The 19939-nt window shown below is 55.0% G+C and overlaps 2 protein-coding genes across 3 annotated transcripts; both read left to right on the top strand.

The window, feature by feature from the left end:
• The first annotated feature begins 942 nt into the window (after window positions 1-942).
• Window positions 943-7787, top strand: CCN5 (cellular communication network factor 5). 2 transcript variants are annotated; one of them, XM_082065403.1, is made up of 5 exons: window positions 943-1070; window positions 3483-3699; window positions 4296-4547; window positions 4731-4924; window positions 5426-7787. In XM_082065403.1, exons 1-5 carry the CDS (start codon window positions 1011-1013, stop codon window positions 5447-5449), a joined length of 747 nt encoding a protein of 248 aa, XP_081921529.1. In that variant the 5' UTR covers window positions 943-1010; the 3' UTR covers window positions 5450-7787. The 2 variants fall into 2 exon arrangements, with proteins under 2 accessions (XP_081921529.1, XP_081921528.1); XM_082065402.1 differs by lacking the exon at window positions 5426-7787 and having other exon boundaries at window positions 4731-5188.
• A 1886-nt stretch (window positions 7788-9673) lies between these two features.
• Window positions 9674-11126, top strand: LOC309446029 (P2Y purinoceptor 1-like). The gene has a single exon (XM_082065401.1). It carries the CDS (start codon window positions 9928-9930, stop codon window positions 10981-10983), a length of 1056 nt encoding a protein of 351 aa, XP_081921527.1. The 5' UTR covers window positions 9674-9927; the 3' UTR covers window positions 10984-11126.
• Window positions 11127-19939: the final 8813 nt, after the last annotated feature.

Genomic DNA, 19939 nt, shown 5'->3' with positions numbered 1-19939 from the left:
TGAAATTTAATTTTAAATTGTCATGCTTGCTTAAGCCAGTTGTAATTTTTCAGGAGCTGAACTGGGGTTTACAAGGCTTGAAATCAGCAACACTTGTGCAAGAGCCAGCCTGCAGCCCGCTCTGCATCATGTCCCCAGGGCAACAAGCAGGACGTGCATCCAAACCCCCCTCCCAGCCCCTGCAGCCCCCCCGGACAGCCACAGCCCCACTCAGGACAGGGGATGCTGTGGCAGCACCCCCACCACAGCAAATCCCTTTCCAGCTCTTGCTGTGCCAGAGAAACAGAGAGGGACGCGCATCACTGCTGCCTGGAGAGTTACCTGGCAAACCGCTGCTACCGCAGCTGCTGGCAACCAAATCCAAGTCACACACACTGTCACCAGCGAGAGAGGGACAGGATCCCGCCTGGGACTCCAACTCTGTACAGCATGTTCAACTCACCCCTCTCCACAGCCTGCCATGCACGGCACTCAGCTTGAAACACAGGGATGGGTCCCCTGCTCAGTAGTGGCAATGTCCCAGAGCGATGGTGGCAGGGACAGCCCCTCCAAACCCTGAAAAACCCCAGAGGAAGACACCAGCTGTGTCTGGGCAGATGTTGGTCCATAGGAAGAGGCACAGACCTTCTCTCCAGGTCGTGGTTGGCAGCAAGGAGCCGGTTCACCCCAGCAGCCTGGCTACCAGACCCTCTCCTGTTCTCCCCCGGGAGAGCATCCCTTCCCTTCGTTTGCTGTCTCAGTGAACAGCACATTCTCACCTTGAGAGGAGTGGAAATGGCAGCTGGAATGTGGACTGGAAAAAAAAAAAAAAGAAAAAAGAAAGAAGAAAAAAAAAATCTTGAGGCTTGTCCAAACCTACTCATGTTTATATTGGAGCCTGTGAGTGACATCAGAGCAGGGAGAGTATAAACACCAGCAGGACCTACTCGGGGCTTTAAAACCTGCGAACACGCCGCTGCCTCCAAACTGCCTGGGGGGTGATGTGCTGAAGTGGTGGAGGGGAGAGCAGCATGAGGCTCCAGCTGGAGAAGCGGCTCCTCTTCCTCTCGCTCCTCTGCATCCTCTCCAAGGTAAGGGAGATGGGGCTCTGGGGCAGCTTAAGCCTTACTCAAGGAAGCACCTGGTTCTTGCAAAATAAGAAGCAGGGGGTACTGGGCTGTCATAATGAGCCCGGTGCTAACGCCGGCTGGCAGCCAGGCTGTATTGATGCAGCAGTGGGGGCGCAGCTATGCACGGGAGAGACATTTGCAACGAAGCAGTGGGGTCTCATGTTCATGGGCCAAAGGCATCTGTTGTGCAAGTTCACGGAGCACAGAGGAATGACAGCAATGCGCTCTGTTTGCTCGCCCTGCAGCTCCCCGGGGCTGTGGTATGTGTCCCTGCAGCGAGCAGGAGCCCCGCAGTAGCGGCTCCTGCAGCCTCCTTGGTCCCTGCCCAGCTGCGGGGCCAAGCAGCGAGCACCAGCCACAGCGTTACTCAGCCGCCCCTCCCTCCCTGGGATGCTCATGCAGAGCCAATGCCTCCGACAGAGTTGGGGTTGTTGTAGTCATTTCATTTTTTTTTGCTCTTGGACTCTGTGTGAAAATAGTTGCCTGTGCAGAGAACAGGAGAGTTGAGATGCCTGGGCTATCTCAGCTTCAAGTCCTTCTAATTGCTGCTTGAATCCCAAGGCAGATCTTCTGCAAGCAAGGGCATCACAGCAGCACTGTGCCTATTTGAGTTCTTTCCCACACAGTTAAGATCTCTGATAGGAACCACATTGTCAGCTAAAGACAAGTTAATTACAAGGAGCAGAGGGAAATGGATTAATGGAGTTGGCTTGGCTAATCTTTCTAAAACATTGATCTGTAATAGCAACCTCCTGAATGATGAAAAATGCCCTTGGCTGCCTGGGTAAGCTGTGATGGAGAAATGGCTCCTGGCCCAGGTGCTCAGGAGTGTCTGGAGAATCACCAAGGGCCCTGGTGCCTCCAGCCCAAACCTGGCCATCACAGGCCAGTCCTTCGGTCCCTGCTGGCAGTCTGTCTCTCACTTCTGCCACACTACTAATGCTGCTCACTGATGAAACTAAAACAAGACTCAGATTGTCCAGCCCATTTTGGATATATTTTATCTCCAGTTCCTGGCACTGACATTTCTACAGCTCCATAAAAAACATCTGAACTGCTGCAAACAGGGAACAGAAAGCACCCCAGCACCCACCTTCTCTAGCTGGTTGCGTCAGACCTGATGCTACTTGGAGGTGCTAGGAGAGAAAGAACAATGGTATCTAAAATCCACATAGTCCAGCTGAACTGATTGATCTCTTGGCAGTCTCAGCAGAGACACTAGTGTCTGGACCAGCAACAGGGCTGAATCTTTTGGTTGCCCATTTGCCAAAATGCTGTCTGTGTTGCACGCGCTGGCCGTGCAGCAAGCAGAGCGGCCAGGCTGCCGGAGAGCGGCTCAGAGCCGCTGCGTGGGGCTCACACACCTGCACGTGCTGTAAGGCCAGTGCTGGCAGAGAACCCACTTCCAAACTGCAGAGCTAAATCCCTTGGCTTCAGGCCCCGAATGCAACAGCCCTGTCAGATGCGACATGACGGGAGCATGAGCGCTGCCTGCAAAAGCTCTTTGTGCCAGGGTAATTGTGCGAGCAGAATGAGCCCTGGATGTACCACTGACCTGCCGGCTGAACTGCTGCAGGCACGGCCCTGGCAAACAACCAGTTGAGCAAACGGCTGCCATACACAGCCCTGCAGAAAGCAATTGCTCAGTCTAGCTGGGAGGGGAGACGTAGCTCTCAGTCCTCGAAAACGTGCTTATCTGCCAGGCCAGGCAGAGGATGCTGCAGCCAGGGACGGGCAGAGGAGGCAGCTGGGCCGGGAGGGAACGCCGTGAGGTTTGCCTGGCTTCAGATCCCCCACTGCTGATGCAACACGCTGTTTCTTGGCATGAATGAGAGCTGTTGAGACTGTTCAGAATGAGGTGTTGGGCCACCACCATGTGCATGCAGCCCCTGCAAAGCCACATCTCCAGCTGGGCACGACCCACTGCCTTGGTGGCAAGCATGGGGGCGTGCTGCTTCCCCCCCATCCCCAGGCTGCTTAGGGAAGCACTCGACTGCCTCCAGGGCCACCAGCCCTGTGAAATGCCCACCACTACCCGGGATGTTCACTTTGCAGCTCCATCTTCCTCCACTGCTACCTGGGTTGTTCACTTTGCAGCTCCATCCTCCTCCTGTGCATTCAGAGCAGTGATGTGTTCCCATCCTGCAGAGTGCTGAGCATCCCTAATTCTCTTGGGTGTTCATCATGCTGTGCCTTTAGAGGACAATAGCTTTCCAGGCTGCTTCACCCTATTCCCGTGGATTTTCAGAGCTTCCCTCCACTGAAAATTTGCCCTAATGATTAAGAGAGGGTTAACCTGGCTGTCCCAGTAAAACAGCAGCCATTAGCCAGAAGAACACCTGTACTGAATCAGCAATGGCTTTGCCTCTGCAGGTGTGTGCCCAGCTGTGCCGGCGACCATGCTACTGCCCCTGGGTGCCACCCCGCTGTCCCCGTGGGTCCCCCCTGGTCCTGGATGGCTGTGGCTGCTGTAAGATCTGTGCCCGGCGCCTGGGAGAGCCCTGCGACTACCTCCACGTCTGTGACCAGAGCCAGGGCCTCGTCTGCGACTACAGCACAGCACCCACAGGGACAGGAGCCACCTGCAACTGTGAGCACAGGGCTGCCCGCTCCCCCCAGGCCTGTCCCCGAGCCCCCAGCCCAGCACAAGCCCCAGCTCCATCCAGGGCACCAGCCAGTGCCAGACATCCCATAGCGCTTTCAGAGAAGGAATTAAGGCTCTGAAAATAGCTTTATTGAGGCTGATGCAGTAGCTTGGCTGTGGGGCTGTGCGGCAGCTCCAGTCAGCTCTTGTGCCATTTACTGACTGAGGTCTTGGGGTGGTTTGAGCAGGGATGGACACGGGGTCCTGGGGATGCTGCAGTCACCTTGCTGGGTCTGGAGCCCGGAGGTCCAGCATTGAAATTTCAGAGGAACTTTTTCTAATCTGAAAATCCTGAAAGGTAGGGTCAGAACCAAAGGGCAGGGGGTTTCTTACCAGCTGGTGAGCTGCTGCTTTGAAAAAAACGCAGAGATCAGCAGAGGAGGTAGGGAAGCTGCTGCAAACCTCTATCTGCCCCACACACCTCTCAGTCAGGCCCCCCAGTTCAGCCTCTTCATGCCAGCACCATTGTTTCCCTCAGCAGCCCCCTCTAACCATCCACATCTCTGTCACTTTGTCCCTAACGGGCTCCCTGTCACTTGCAGTTGAAGAGAGCGAGGAGGGCTGCGAGGTGAACGGCCGGCTCTATCGAGACGGGGAGGTTTTCCAGCCCAGCTGCAAACTCCAGTGCCGCTGCCTGGACGGGGGCTTCACCTGCGTCCCGCTCTGCCAGGAGGACGTGCGGCTGCCCACCCCGGACTGCCCCTTCCCACGGCGTGTGGAAATCCCAGGGAAGTGCTGTCCTGAGTGGATCTGTGAAGTGCGGGACCAGCACCTCCTCCGGGATGCTGGGGCAGGTAAGATGCAGGAGGTGTCAATGAGAGGATGCCCACACAGGTGTCTGAGGATGGTCCCTTCACCCCTTCACCCCCAACCATGAACATCACCTCATTTCCCCACCACACAGGGCTATGCCTGCAGCACCCGCTGCACAGTGCCTGGCTCCAAACACCCCTTTCCCTTCATCTCTTTCCATCCAGCCCCTGGGGCAGTGTCCCCGTTGCTGCCGTACCCCTGCCAGGAGTGGGGCACAGAGTGGAGCGCCTGCTCAGTCACCTGTGGTGTGGGCTTCTCGACCCGCGTCTCCAACCAGAACCGCTACTGCAGGCTGGAGACTCAGCGGCGGCTCTGCATGGCCAGACCCTGCCCAGCTCTGCCGGCAGCATCCCCAGCGGTAAGTGCCTTGGTGAAGATGGTGCCTCTGGGCAATAGGTTTCACTGATAAAGGGAAACGCCAGGCAGCACGAGCCGTGGCACCTCATCACACCTTCCCCGCCATGAGCTGACTGTCTCAGGGACAGATAACCTATGTCCTTTGAGCTTTGAAAATAGCTGATGGCAGATGCAGACCTGAATTTGGGGGTCTCTGGATGTCTGAATCCAAGAGCACTATGGATCCCACATAACTCTGAGCTCTGCAGGTGAGCTTGCCCTGCACCTGTGGCTGGAGAGGCACCTGCGGCTCCTCCCTGGGCACACCGCAGAAGCAGGGCCCTGCCAGCCCCTCAATTTGCCTGACACAGCCCCAGTGTGGGCACAGTCAAAACTGCCTTGCTCGCATGCAGGCAGCACTTTCCAGGGCGAGGCACCTGCACTGCCACATGCCCCTGCTCCCTAGACATGGGGGACATGCCACCACCCTGCTCCATCACCCTGTCACTCTCTGCCTTTCCAGAGGGGAAGAAGAAGTCATCTGTAGCTGTGCCCACACTGGTCACATCCCAGAGCCAACGCCTCATCCTGGGAAAGAGTCTGGCATAGACCCATGGCACTGTGGTTTTGGTGGAGATGTAGGACATGTCCTTTGGGAAACTGGGGAAGAACTGCTGGACTTTGGCTGCAAAAGAGAGTGGAAACAGAGAGCAAGATCCCCATGTCACACAGCACCTGTCCCCTTTGTGCATCCCCGCTGCCCTAGGCATGATTACTGGGCAGCATCGCTGAGTTTCTTAGGCTGAATGAAATGGGGAAACCCTGCCATGAGCACGGACACACCTGAGAAATTGGGAATTGGTCTTTTCCTGGATCAGTGGGGCTTTTGAGAGGTGATGCTGCTCCTTTGCCACATTGCACATGCAGCTCTGCTCTGCGGGGGCTACAAGAGAGACCATCTCCAGCACCTGGAAATCCAAATCCCTGGGGGGAACTCTCATGCCCTGGCCCCCCTGGGATGGAGCAGGGGCATTGGGCTGCACACCACAGCAGCTCAACCGGGCACAAGCTCAGCCATGCCACCATAGCCACCTAGCAGCAGCATTCCAGGGCACAGGCAGAGGCATCCCTCTTGAGGGCAGCTCTAATTCACCTTCCGTGCATCTCTCCAGAATAACCACGAACCTTCCCACTCTACCTGGCCTCCTCCTCTCCAAAGCGCTGATGGTTTGGCAGGGCTTCGGCGAGCAAGGAGCTCAGACGAAGGAGACACAGCTCCACAGCACCAGACATATCGCCTGCCATCCAAGCACATACCCCACCAGCCCAGGCCAAAAGAAAAGCAGGAAAAAAGAGAAAAATTGCAAAGATGAATTGGGGCCACCTCCTGATGGGCTGGAGCTGCTCCAGCTGTGCAAGAGTCGGCGCAGGAGAGCTGCTCGGCAGCTCTGCCGTTGTTTTCTCACAGCAAAATCCTTCTGGGTGATTCAAAAATGAAACCCAAATGCCCTCTAACGGCCTTGCACAAGCTTGCAGAGGGAACGACTGTCCCACGGCTGGTGAGAATGGCAACTGGAAAGGAGCAGTGGTTTATGTGACACGTCCAGCTGAGATCTGGGCAGTTTAGATGTGTATTCGTGGAACTGAAAATAAAGATGTGCTCATCTAGGTTAGAGCTTGTATAGGCCTGTCTATGTGAGGTAAACCTGGCTCCGGTGAGCCCTGCTGCTCCCGACCAGCTTGGCTGCTGCAGGAGAGGCTTGACCCAGGATGAGGGAGTTTGGAGGCACCTCGATTCAGGCTGCTTAGAATAAGGAAATAAAACAGGAAAAAAAAAGTGAATTAAAGCACTGAAAACATTACTACAGTATATTATATCCTGGATTAAATTCTGCTCCTTTGCTTTCTCCCCGGCCATAAGCCCCATCAGCTCTGCTGACAGCACCAACCCTGGCCATAGCAGTGCCGGGTCTTGCTCGCTGCCGGGATGAGTGGGAGAGCACAGCACGGCCCCAGCTGCATTGCTGCAGGCACAGACCAACCGTGCCTCTTCCCAGCCTCCCAAAAACCAATGGAAACCCTTTTCCCCAAATTGCATCTGACCGCCCTGGTAGTCAGTAGTGCAGTGACCCAGGAGGGGCGGGTTGCAACCACCACCCAAGGCAGCCACTCGCCCGCTCCCCTGACACCTGCAAAGTGCTGAAAATAAAATCAATGTCAAGGTTGTTTTTCAGTAACCTCTTGGGGAGAAGGGAAGGAAAGAAGGGGGAAAAAATAAAAAAAAAATCTCACTGCTCATGCAGTAAAATGTTGCTCACAAAGAGAATTATTTACTGTGATCATCTGGTGCTCTGCTCGAATGCAAATCATTAATTCAGTTTGATATGGGGATGCGGTGAACCTCTGGCAGGCAGCAAATCACAGAATGAACGTGGCCCGGTGTGCAGCTTCCACTGGCTTTTTACCTCTGCAATGGCCATGCCAAAAAAGCAGTGACATGAGGCTCTTGTGGACCTTGAAACCACGATGTTCCTCGACTGACATGGGTAAGACATGCTCTGTGTACTGAAAATCCTGGGGTTTAAGCCAGTTCTAGTTTCAGCACACAGTGACAGCGCCAGCGAGGCCGGCAGGGAGTGCTGCCAGGGCACTCACCTCCTCCTGAATCCTGCCCAGCCGCCTCTGGATGATGGAAAAAATCAAAAGGTCACTTTTTAAGCAGCAACCTGTAATTCTCATCTCCAACAGTAATGACTCAACACACCTCTGCTATAATTTTCTATTTTTTTCTTTTCCTGCAAAATGTCATTTCTCCCTGATTCACTAAGCAGAAAACATCTAAATAATGAATTAATAAATCCAAATAAATCAGAGTTATTTTCCCCTAAGAATACAGGCAAATCAACTCTTGCAATTTGATTGCCAGTCTCACAATATTTGCTATTCGAGCTAAAGCCTTGCTACCCTGGAAACATGTGGCTATTTGAGGATCACTTTTATTGCAGCCTCTGATGCAGCGGGTCCGGGGCCTTGCCTGCTCATGCAGGGCAGCAGATGAATACTCTGCCATCCACATACTATTATGGTCACCTGTAAAGATAATAATAATAATAACCAGAAGACAAGTCACCCCTGTCCTCAAGGCACACTGCCACATCTGCACACATCAATGGCATGTGATTTGACAGCCATAGTCCTGAACCAGTGGTGAGCAACAGATCACAGCTCATTTCAGCACAAGCGCACACAGCAGCTGAAGGAGAAACTGTGTGCTGCTGCTGGAGTAAACAACCCGCATCAAAATTTGTTTTTCCAAGCCATTCTCATGACTGATGATATTTAAACGCACGGAGTTGGCTGAGAAAGGGCTGGACAAGCCCCTCATTAAAGCTAAACATTTTCAGATAGCAGGACTCAGTGCTCAACTTCAGAGCAGCTCGTGACCCTTCATGATCTCTGCCTCAGTTTCCCTAATGATCAATGCTCTGGGACAAAGAGGACTGCTCCCAGCTTGTTCCTCTTATCTCCCTGCATGTCTGCAGCTGTATAAAGTTGTTCTGCAAATGCCCTGCCAACCCCAGGCTGCAGGAGCAGCTGAGATGCACAGAGGCAAAGGGGGCAGGAGCAGGGCAGGATCTGCACTGCTTTCCCAAGGGGGGAGCCCCCACAGACCCCCTCCTGCTGCTACTCTGGGAGCACAGACCCAGCACAGCTTCTGCAAACCTCAGAAAACCCGTATCCTCACCACACGGAAACAGCTTTTCAGCCTCACCTCTCGGGGCACGCCTGTAGTGGCCAGATGTTATCTCATAAGCAGGAAATAACAAACAGCCTTTCCCATCGTGTATCTGCTCCAGCAAACACTTTTTGGAGTCAACACACCAATATCCACCATAAGCAGCTATCTCCACCCCACATCTTGGGTTTCCCCAACCTGCCATACCCGAGTAGGGTCCAGCAGAGATGTCTGGCTGCTCCTGAGGGCCGGGCAGCCAGGATGGCTCAGCAGGACTCACTCATCTCCTTCCCTGACAAGATATCAGCCTCTTCCCAGCCCTTGCCCTGGATTAAGTTCCCAGAAAGCAGGTGGCCAAGCTGTTCCTGGGCCCAGCCCTCCACCTGATGTTGTTTTGCCAAGGTCATTTCCCTATGGCTTGCCAGGGTGAACCTTCTCCCTTCTGATTGCCTGTTTACTCCTGCGCCTGGAGATGAAGTTATTTCTGGCTTTATTTATGCGGCAGCAACTGCTCAGCAATGTGAACGGGGGCTGGCTTGCCTTGGGGGTCCTCTTTAGGGCCATCAGTTTTAGCTGTCACCCCAACCTCACAATATCTGGGTGTCTTCTGCATGTCACCCCCTGTGACAGGGAGGGCAGGGGAGGAACGTCACTGCCTGTCTCACATTTCTTCCCTGCATGGGTCAAAACTGCTCAAAGGAGGGCAGGAGGGAGAGGATTTTTATGTATGGGGAGGGATACAGAAGGATGGACAGCGTGGTCTGAGCAGCGGGGTCAGGAGAAAGGCAGTGAGGGGCTCATGGGGTGCAGGCATGAGCCCCTGGTCTGGAGGGACAGGGGGTTTGTCCTCACCCGAGTGGGACAGAACAGGCTGAAAGCTTTGGCCCTCACCATCAGACATCTCCCACCCTCTTGGAGGCAGAGCCCCACTCCCGCCTCCCTGCTCCCTTCCTCCAGGCACGCACGGCATCCAAAATAGCCGGAGCCCCGTGTGTCCCTGGCGCCCGGCTCAAAATATCTCAAGTGGGCTGGCGGCAGGCGCCGAGAGCCGCGGAAGCACTGGACACGGAGGCTCTCGGCTGAGGCGGCCCTCGCCATGTCCTCCCCGGGCTCCAGGAGGGAGCCACGCATACCAAACCCCCCGGGAGCAGGGAGGTGAGGGCAGCCGGAAGCACCACGCTGGCTCTGGGCACGGCACCATCGGTGCCACTCCACCCTTGGCGAGAGGCTCCACTTCACCAGGCACCGGCACACCCAGCACCAGCACCGCCCCAGGAGCAGGGCTGCTGATGGCCAGCGAGGCTCTCACCCCGTGGCCTGGCAATGGCAGTGGGTCCCTGTGCCCTGTGGACGCTGCCTTCGCCCAGCGCTTCTTGCCCGCTGTCTACCTGGTGGTGATCCCGCTGGGGCTGGTGGGGAATGGGCTGGGGCTGTGGCACCTCTGCAGCGGGCCCCGGCGGGGCATCCACCATCCTCTGGGGCTGCTGGTGGGCAACCTGGGGCTGGCCGACCTGCTGTACGTCAGCACACTGCCCTTCCTCGTCAGCTACTACCTGCGGGGCAGAGCCTGGCTCTTCGGGCAGGGCTGGTGCCGGGTCACCCGGGGGCTCTTCCACCTCAACCTCTACGCCAGCATCGGCTTCCTCACCTGCATCAGCGTGCACCGCTACCTGGGCATCGTGCACCCGCTGAAGGCACGGGGCAGGTGGCAGGGAGCAACCTCTTCGGCGTGGCTCAGCGCGATGGTCTGGGGGTGGGTCATCGTGCAGGTAGCTCCTGATTTCGCCTTCAGCAAGATGGATGACACAGGGACACAGTGCCATGACACGACGGGGCACGAGAACCTGGGTGTTTACTTGCCATACACCGTGGCCATCACCGTGACTGGGTTCATCATCCCATTCCTCATCATCATTGGATGCTACTGCCATGTGGTGGTGGTGCTCTGCAGGAACGACACCATGGACCTCAGCCTCAGGAGAAGAAGCATCAGACTGGTGATTCTTGTGATGGTTCTCTTCTCCATCTGCTTCCTCCCCTACCACATCTTCAGAAACCTCAACTTGTTGTCTCGAGGCTGGCAGCTGCAAGGGTCCTGCACACAGGCTTTAAAGAACATCTACATTTCCTACCAGGTGACCCGGGGCCTGGCCAGCTTCAACAGCGCCCTCAACCCCCTGCTCTATGTGATGACCAGCGAAGACTGCATGTCACGTATGAGAACTGTCCGCCAAAGTGCCAGCCAGTCCCTGGGGTCCACCTTCAGGAGGAACAATTCCTGCCAGGCAGATGAGAAGAAGGTGAACATCATTCTTTGTGAGGAGGAGGCTTCTGATGAGCTCTGAGGTACCCAACACCTCCTCCAAAGGATGCACCACTTCAGTCTGCACTTGACCTCGTCTTGGGAGCAGCCCCCCACCTTGATGCCTGTTTTGCAGAGATGGTGACTGCAGCATCACTGGCTCCAGTCTCACACAAGGGACAAACAGGACTGATAGCACCAGAAAGCAGACTGGGGACAGGTTTTAGGGGGAAGCTGCTCAACCCAACCATTTTTCCTATAGAACACCTGGAGATGGAAAGACAAACATTGCATTTACTCCAGTCCTGAAGCATTTCTCAGTCCAGCCTCCAGTGCAGCGCTCATGGCTGGTTAACACTGCCCTGGCCCCCTGGTCAATCATCGAGCTCCTCAGTGAGTGTGGGATGGGGTGAACAACGCTTTGTCCCACCTCTGCATCCCCTCTGTCCCACTGGACATGGTTTTTTAGACAGGATTCTCTCCTTCATGCAAGGAAAAGGCACCAGTAATTAACTCTCTGCATCACAGGACAGCTTAAGAGGGGGAATTTTTGCAGGGGGAAGTGCTTTGGAAATATTCATTAAAATATCAGGTTTTAAATACATGACTAAGCTGTGCCAGTTCCTGGGTTAGTTGTTCCTGGATGACTGAGCTGCTTCAGGATCTGCCCACCTCCTTCATAGAAGAAAGTAAGTATTTTAGCATTACTCACTCTTTTTTGGAAGAGCATATAGCAGACAACAAATTGGCATTTTAAAGTTTCTGGAGGCTGTTGGTTGGGTTTGGATATTTGCAAGGTGACCAGCTACAGTAGCCTGAACCGCTGCTTTCAGCAGGTGAATCCTGGAGAGGTCTGAAATCTTCAGGGGGGTGGCTGCATCTCACTCTTGCATCCAGCCTTGAGAGGGAAGATTAGATGTGTCTATTAAAAATCAGACATGCAAAGAGAAGAGAGACGATGCTGGTTTGAAGGCTTGTGAAGGCAAGGTTCAATAGCATGCACAGTCCATGTGTTGTTGCTGGGGGGGGGGGGGCGCAAGGATCTTTTCCTGACCAGCGTTTTGGTTTTTGCTCTTCGTGCTCCCCACCATGAACAACTTGAATGTTTTAGTCCTTGTGAGAAAAGCGACGTGATTTGAAACAGCAGATCTTGCAGCTGAGCTGAAGGAAGCAGATTGTGAGTTAAAACCAGCCCACGCTGGGAAGCACCGACCCACGGACGCTGTGCTCTTTGGACCAAAGCCCGATGTCTATCACAGGCAGCTGCTCCTCGCTCGGACCCACCTTTGCTGCTGCGCAAAGGGAGCTGCAGCTGGGTTTCTGATGGAGTCGATATGTCCAAAGCGCAAATAAACACCTAATGCTTTCAGTCGCAAGTCGTCTGGCTTCTTTTAAAGCTTCACAGGAACACTGGAGCCAGCTGGTCAGCAGGCTGGAGTAGGGGTGACGAGTTTCCCAGGGCCCTGCAGCCGGGAACAGTCCCTGCCTGTGCGCTGAGCCTGCGGGCAGTTGGACATCAGCAGAGCTGGGCCAGACGCACTGAGGCAGGTCCCAGAGTCTGCTCAGCACCTGGTGGGGCTCCAGCAGAACTTTCAGTTCCCACCTCATCCAGAGGAAACCCCAAAACAAAGCTTAAATTCCCAAATAAGATGTTCTCTGCAGTCCTGGGGACATTAAGACCTGGTCTGGCCTCTGCTCCTTGCACACACACCCCAGATCTGAGCTTCTGCAGAGCTCTGAACTCGAGTCCTCCTTTCCTGAAAAAACACCCACACCTCTGAAACCTGTCCAGCTTTTCCATCTTCACACACAGATCCCATCTAAGATACTCCAGCTTCCCGCAGAACCACCCGTGGCTGCCCGCAGCCCACGGGAGCTGCAGCACCCCGACATTGCACCCGCCTTGTGCATGGCTGATTAGAACGAAGCATCGCTGTACCCTGGGGAAGGAGCACATCATAGGAAGCGCCAGCAAACTCTGCTCTCACCTCCTGCATCACTGTGCCCAACTCTGTCTTCTCCAGTGCCCCCTCATGTCACTGTTAATGATGATTTAAAGATCTGCATCCTGAGAAGCATCTCTGAGCCCCAGGGACAGTCACAGCCATAAATCTGCTCATTTTTCTGTGTTTTTCACCCCTCAAATCAGCACAAGCCATGAAGGACCTGTGTGTTAGGATGATAGCCCCAAGATGTAGAAGTTTTTTGGTATCTCATGCCTTGCATTCCCCTTGATTTCCAGACAATATTGCTTCCCTTTGTGAACTGAAGAGATGAGCTCCTTCCCTTTATTAGCTGTATGCGTAATTAAGGGCCAACCACTGGCACATGAGCCAGCCTGGCTGGCTTTCACAGCTGGTGATGGGGCAGCAAAGCAGCTCTTCTCCCTCCAACCCTCGCCATCCAGGGAGGCTCCTTTCCTCACAAAGAGCAGCCACTGCTCTCAGTGGGATGCTGTGGGACATTGTCACTGCTGGGGACCTGCCCAAAACACGTGGGCACCACTGACCCCTCCAAACCCTCCCAGTGCTTTTTATCCCCTGGGAGCAGAGCGGTGGGACTGTCCCTGTAGGCCTGTTCAAGCTTTGGGAGAGGTCCTTTCCCTCTGCTGCAGAGACTTTCCAGTGCTGGCAGGTTTCTTTACACAAGCTGCACATTCTCATGGGGATCTGCAGGAAGAAATAAATTAATTTCACCTCTTTTAGGCTCCTGGCTTGAGATGATCTGAATGTTCCTCTTTCCCTCCCTTGGCCTGAAGATGCCTAAAATCAGGCGAGAGGAGTCCCACCTGTCCCATCTGCTTTTCCCACAGACTCTGGCACAGTGCGGTGGAGCAATCAGCTTGTCTGCAAAGGCAGATTTTTAACTCCCTCACCCCGATTAGACCAAACCAAACATGGTGGGAACTCTCCTGCTGACATTAACAGGATTGGGATCAAGCCTGGAAACCTGGCAGCATTTCTTGCCTTATTAAATAAAGCCCTCTTGGTTGAGGTTTTGTTGCAAACACAGTCAAGATTTGCCACGTTAAAGAGAACTTTTGAACTGACAGCCCGGGGAAGCTGTTCAGGCAGAATTAACAGGCACATGTACAGTCGCACAGATGTACAACCACCTTCTTTCCCTAAAACGCAAAACTGTTTTTCTTGGCATGCAAAACACTCTATGAGAAGAAAATATTGCTATCGGCAGCAGCTAAATGCGTAGAACTCGACTCTTGTTTAATTCTTCTATTTCACTTTTGCACAGATTAAAAAGAGACTAAACACATCATGGTTCCAGGGTTTTTGTGTTTCCAGAGGCAGCCAGCGAAGTGAGGGGCTGAGAGGCTCTGGTGGGGAGTGGGAGCGAGCAGTGGGTGCTGCGGGAGTGGGCGGTGGGTGCTGCGGGAGGGAGCGGTGGGTGCTGCGGGAGCGGGCGGTGGGTGCTGCGGGAACGAGCGGTGGGTGCTGCGGGAGCGGTGGGTGCTGCGTGAGCAGTGGGTGCTGCGGGAGCGGTGGGTGCTGCGTGAGCAGTGGGTGCTGCGGGAGCGGGCGGTGGGTGCTGTGGAAACGAGCGGTGGGTGCTGCGGGAGTGGGCGGTGGGTGCTGTGGGAGCAGAGGGTGCTGCGGGAGGGAGCAGTGGGTGCTGCGGGAGCGGGCGGTGGGTGCTGCGGGAGCGAGCGGTGGGTGCTGCGGGAGCGAGCGGAGGGTGCTGCGGGAGCGGGCGGTGGGTTCTGCGGGAGCGAGTGGTGGGTGCTGCAGGAATGAGCGGTGAGTGCTGCGGGAGGGAGCGGTGGATGCTGCGGGAGCGGTGGGTGCTGCGGGAGTGAGCGGCGGGTGCTGTGGGAGCGAGTGGTGGGTGCTGCAGGAACGAGCAGTGGGTGCTGCGGGAGCGAGCGGTGGGTGCTGCGGGAGCGGGCGGTGGGTGCTGCGGGAGCGAGCGGTGGGTGCTGCGGGAGCGGTGGGTGCTGCGGGAGCGAGTGGTGGGTGCTGCGGGAGCGGTGGGTGCTGCGGGAGCGGTGGGTGCTGCGGGAGCGAGCGGTGGGTGCTGCGGGAGCGGGCGGTGGGTGCTGCGGGAGCGGGCGGTGGGTGCTGCGGGAGGCTCCCGCAGGTCTCAGCTCCCCATTAAGGCACTGGGATTTTGCAGTGCATTTTTACAGCGTGGTTGGAGGCGGCTGTGTGTGCACTGAAAGGGATGAGTCACTCAGGTCACTAATGAAAGGTCACAGCATCCTCAGAGTCAGCGAGAGGCATTTATTTCTTCAGCTAAACAATTTCGTTGCTAAAGTACCTTTGGCTCCTCTAGCCAACAACAGACCTGACGAGTTATCTTATTTACCAAGGATATTGACCAGACTGGGGAAGGAATAGTGGATGCAATTACACCAGGTGACCTGGGAAAAAATGGTAAATATAGCTATGGCTTGGTGCTGCTGGTGAAGAGTTTAATAAAAGAGAAAAACCTGAGTCTTTGTCTATGCTGCGCAGAGCGTTTTGGGATCTGAAAGACAAACAGCTTGTGAAGAAGAGCGAATCACATAAATAGAACAACATTTAGCATGGCTGCATGAGGCCATCAGTCTAATATTACTCCTGCAGCACATGTAGTTATAAATAGGTGATGCCGTGTAGCGTGGGACCTGGGAGGGCGAGAGCTGAGGAATGCACTCGCGGCTCAGCGCAGCGGCACTAATGCGCATTTGTATGTGCGTGACAGAGCGACTGCGGCTGCACCCGCAGGCAGGGTTGTCCTGGAGGACTTGGCGAGCCCAGGCTTCACACAGATGTGCCATTTTTCATACCACCCCTCTAAATATCCCCCAGCAGCAAACACTCTGCGCGCCTTGCCATGGGTGCTGCTCGTTGCTCAAGGCAGGGGTCGGCATAGAGAGCCAGGCAGAGAGAAACCCCCGGGAGCTGCTCTGTGCGTCGCCACACAACCTGGGAGCAGAATATAGTTTGAATTTCTCCCAGCACCTCCACTCTGCCCTGACCAGGATATGCTCAGATTGGACCCTGCTCCCTGAAGAGCCCTTCGTGCCAGGACACAGCCCAGCCAGCGTGAAATTATTCTGTTTGTTTGGGCTCATGGGCAAAAAGTTTACCCCAAGGAGCATCAGAGAGCTCCCAGGCTTCTCAGTAACTCCTCAGAGAGGCTGATCCATGCTGTGCAGAGGACATCCAAGGGCAGGAGACAGATTAACTCCATCCTGGATGCCTTTGCTCTGATGTGGAGGTGCCACTCGGCAGAGGTGGGCGAGAACTGCACACCACAGATCCCAGGCGGCCCTTCCCACCCTGGACCCCCTGCAGCACTGGTCACAGATGTTTAGGGTGGGAAGGTCCCATGGCAATGCTGGGATGGAAATGCAGTGCCATGCTGGGAGCCTGGAGGGGCCAGGGATGCAGAGAGCCCTTGGGCTGCAGCTCCTCTGCGTGCCCGGGGCTCTCCAAGTCCCCAGCAGGTCTGTAACACCCAGCAGGAGATGCTGCAGCCTCCCCAGGGCTGCTGGGAGAAGCATCTTTCTGCGTGTGAAGCAGAAACAACAGTCCCTGCACCACCGACACTGAGATGGGCAGAGGGTAAGGGCTCTGGTGCATTTGCAGCAGGGCCAGCTGTAGAACAGGGACATCGATGGCACAAGGTGCCCAGTGAAGCAGAGGGCCCCCATGAGCTGAAATATGAGGGACAAGTCTCTGTTTTAACCCATCTATCCATAGGGATGAGCATGAGCCATCTCCCTGTGCCTGGGTTTTGTGGGCACAGCCAGTGGTGGAGGAACCAACCTCTGGGTGGGTCAGTGCCTCCTCCTCCTCCTCCTTGCCAGGTCTCCATTTCATAACTCCTCATCCTCAGATTTACTGCCAGTGGCTCTGGTTAACCCCAAGAGAGGCAAACCCAGCAGCACAGAAGGCAAGAGGAGGGTTTATTTTTTCCTTTCCAGAGCAGAGGGTGGTTCATGGATGAACCCCAGACTCAGCCTGAGAGGACTGGGCAGCATCCCCTCCCAAAGGCACAGCACAGGAATGAGCCATGGACCTGTCACATCAGCATCTGCAAACCCCAGGCTGGGGGACAGCTCGCAGCTCCCAATCCTCCTACATAAAGAAGACCATTAAAATGCAGTTCCCAGCCAGAAACCCAAAAATGGCCATGCTCGGAGTCTGTCGCCTGGCTCCGGAGGTGCCCTGGGGGATCACCCAGAAGAGCATCGTCCCCTGTCACCACTTTGCCTCCGCTCCCACCCTGAGAGACACTCAAACAAGAGACCTAAAAGTTAGCCAAATATTTCAAAACCCAGAGAAGCCCCTGGTTTATTTTCCCATGGAGCTCACGTGGTTTGCCTGCCTCCAGAAAAGCCTAGCATTAATTTGATTGCCCGTAACTGATTCACAGCAGAGCTGGCGCCCTGATGCCCAGAACAGCTGGGATTGCTGTGCCGCTGCTTGCTCGGCCCCAGGGACCCCGCACAGCCCGAGTGTGGCTGGAACAAAAGGGCCAGGGCTGGAGCAGGGGACAAACAGCTGAGCCAGACGCACACAGGAACCTCTTTGCATTTGCAATTCAGAGAGGATGCGTCTCATCTCCCCAATTAATCCTTCCAGAGAAAAGCCTGGAGAGAAGCAGCTGGAAAAAATCTCTGCATACAAACAAGATGTAGTAAAATCTGTAATTTTGAGGTGGAGGAAGAAATGTGGCCCCAAAACAGTGCTCTCACCGCAAGAGAAAACAAATATTTTCATTTGGTTGTATTCATTCCCTACCGGGAACCTGCTGTGCTCTCAGCCATGGCACAGCTGGGAGCATTTTTGCAGAGCAATTCACAGCTCGCTGGGATGGGAAATTGCTCGTGGCCCCAAAGCTGGAGCTGCTTTAGGCTGGTGGATGCTGGCGGATGGGACCAGCCCAGGGAGCGTCATGAGCAGGGAAAGAAAGATGCATCTTGGTGGAATCAAAGAGCCCATTGAAGTAAGTTAATGCTTGTGTGGGAGGTGTGATCAGCATCTCAGCACCAGCTCCCTGAGCTTCAGAGGCAGAACAGGAAAGATGTTTTGAGTTTTACAAATAAACGTGCTTTTTCCCAGTTGAAGTGCTTGGGGTCCAATTTGTTTCCTAATGGGTTATTTTTAGCATTGAAATGACCTGTTTGCTGTAAACTGTCTGCCTGGAAAGCGAAGCCCCAGGGTGGCAGATGGGGCTGCCGCAGCTCCTGCACCATGAGGTCACCGTCCCAGATGCCGACAGCGCCAAATCTCAGCTCACCGGTGGGACAGGAGCCACTGTCGTTCTTCCCTCGAGCACAGCCAGGCAGGCACGCACTGGAGCCGGGAGCCACTGCCCTGTGAGTCCCCCGTGGGAAGAAGGGTGCCAGGGGACCCGGGCAATGGACCAGCCATGCAGGCAAACTCCTTTGCCACTGCAGCCACCCATGGGGCTCCTGGCCGGGGCCGTGATGCTCATTGAGTGCCAGTTGGGCTATGATGGGGCACACTGAGTACCAGAGCTCATCACTGGCCTGGGGGTGTCCCACTGGAACCCTACAGTGGTTCAGGACCTTTCCCATCTCCACAGTGCAGTGTTGCTGTGGCAGGGGCTGGCCTTGCAGGACAGGGAGAAAGCTGTCACCGGAGCACCCTCTGAAAGAGCCTCACATATTTGCAATTCGTTCCCAGACTCTTTTCCCGCCCTGTCCTTGACCTTCCTGGCAGCCCTGCGGGCTGTGATGCAGGAAAGTAATTTACAGCATTGCTGCGCTGCCGTGGGGGGAGCAGAGGGGTGCTCAGGATCAGGCCCTGCTTTCCATTTCGCCAAGGGCTTGACATGCCCATGTTTCTATGGTGAGTCTGTGGTCACAGCCATGGCAGCTCATCTCCAAATGAACCTTCCCAGGGAGTGAGACCTTTGCCAGACATGTTCCCAAAGCCTTTCTCCTTTGCCACTGGGGCCGGCAGCTCCCACCCCAGCACCACCAGCAGCACCACAGGGCCTCCCATTCCCAAGCCTCAATCCAAACCAGTTGCTAGCTCCGATTTAACAAGCTCTCAGCAAATATTTCTACAAATTATTAAGCAGGGGTATCAATATTTTATCTTATTTGTTTTATTATTAAAGCTGAGATTCTCAAAACAAATAAATGAACCAACTAAAGCGGCTGAGATCAAGAACTTGCTAAAGCAGAGCAGCACCTTTCCCGTTTGGTTGCGGTCCAGGCAGCTTATGGCAGGTACATTGTGCCTGGCTGATGTTCAACTGACAGCTTTCCAAGCGTATAAAAAACTTATTAGGCTGAAAATAGAGTCTGTGACCATAAACTGTCAAGCGCGCTGTCAGCATTTCCAGCCCAGATCTGCTTCATGTACAAGCACCGGTAGTTCAGGCTACCAGGGGAACAGGGGTGGGGAGGATGGGGCTGTGCAGCAGGACCTGGTTTGGGTAGGAAGGGTAATTAGGGAAGGCTCATGAATGGGTTGTGGGGTATCAGGAGGAAGCACAACCGAGGTTTAGCATGGCTGATACCAGGCAAGGTGGTTGAAGACAGTCATACGTGGAGCTGTGTCCACTTGCCCTGGGGTTTGAAACCTGCGAGCACATCCATGGTGACTACGTGGTGCCAATCTGCATTTGCAACCCGTTTATATCCAACGCTTCATTAATCCCGCCGCTGAGCTCCCAGGTGACAACACAGAGCAGAGCGCCCGCAGCCGTCCAGGCTACAAAGAGTCGGGGAGGCAGCGGGGAACCCCCAGAGCCGAGAGAAAGCCGTGAGGTTCCTGAGCCTCTGGTGACCCTGAGCACAGGCTGTAGGACAGACACAGAACGTTTATGGGGACATGGGGCTGAAGCACACACTGCTGTGTCCAGCCCGGATCTCATCAGGGATTCTGTGTCCACAGAAGAGGGCATGGCCGTGTCCCTTGGTGAGAGGAGGGATCGGTCCTGGTGTCACCTGGCCTGGGACAGCCAGGCTTGGAGTCCCACCCTCACCCGGGCAGCTGCAGCTGGGTGTTATTCACATC

This window comes from Streptopelia decaocto (genome assembly GCF_964273445.1).
Source record: "Streptopelia decaocto genome assembly, chromosome: 14".
Lineage (NCBI taxonomy): Eukaryota > Metazoa > Chordata > Aves > Columbiformes > Columbidae > Streptopelia > Streptopelia decaocto.
Note: the sequence above shows the minus strand (reverse complement) of the source record. Positions and strands in the feature narration are given on the sequence as shown.

What these genes read in the sequence shown, in the direction of transcription:
- CCN5 (XM_082065402.1), top strand. Translation starts at nt 1,011, where the DNA reads ATGAGGCTCCAGCTGGAGAAGCGGCTCCTCTTCCTCTCGCTCCTCTGC. An exon ending in TCCTCTGCATCCTCTCCAAG is followed by an intron (nt 1,071 to 3,482) that starts GTAAGGGAGATG and finishes TTGCCTCTGCAG; the next exon opens with GTGTGTGCCCAGCTGTGCCG. An exon ending in CCTCCGGGATGCTGGGGCAG is followed by an intron (nt 4,548 to 4,730) that starts GTAAGATGCAGG and finishes CTTTCCATCCAG; the next exon opens with CCCCTGGGGCAGTGTCCCCG.
- LOC309446029 (XM_082065401.1), top strand. Translation starts at nt 9,928, where the DNA reads ATGGCCAGCGAGGCTCTCACCCCGTGGCCTGGCAATGGCAGTGGGTCC.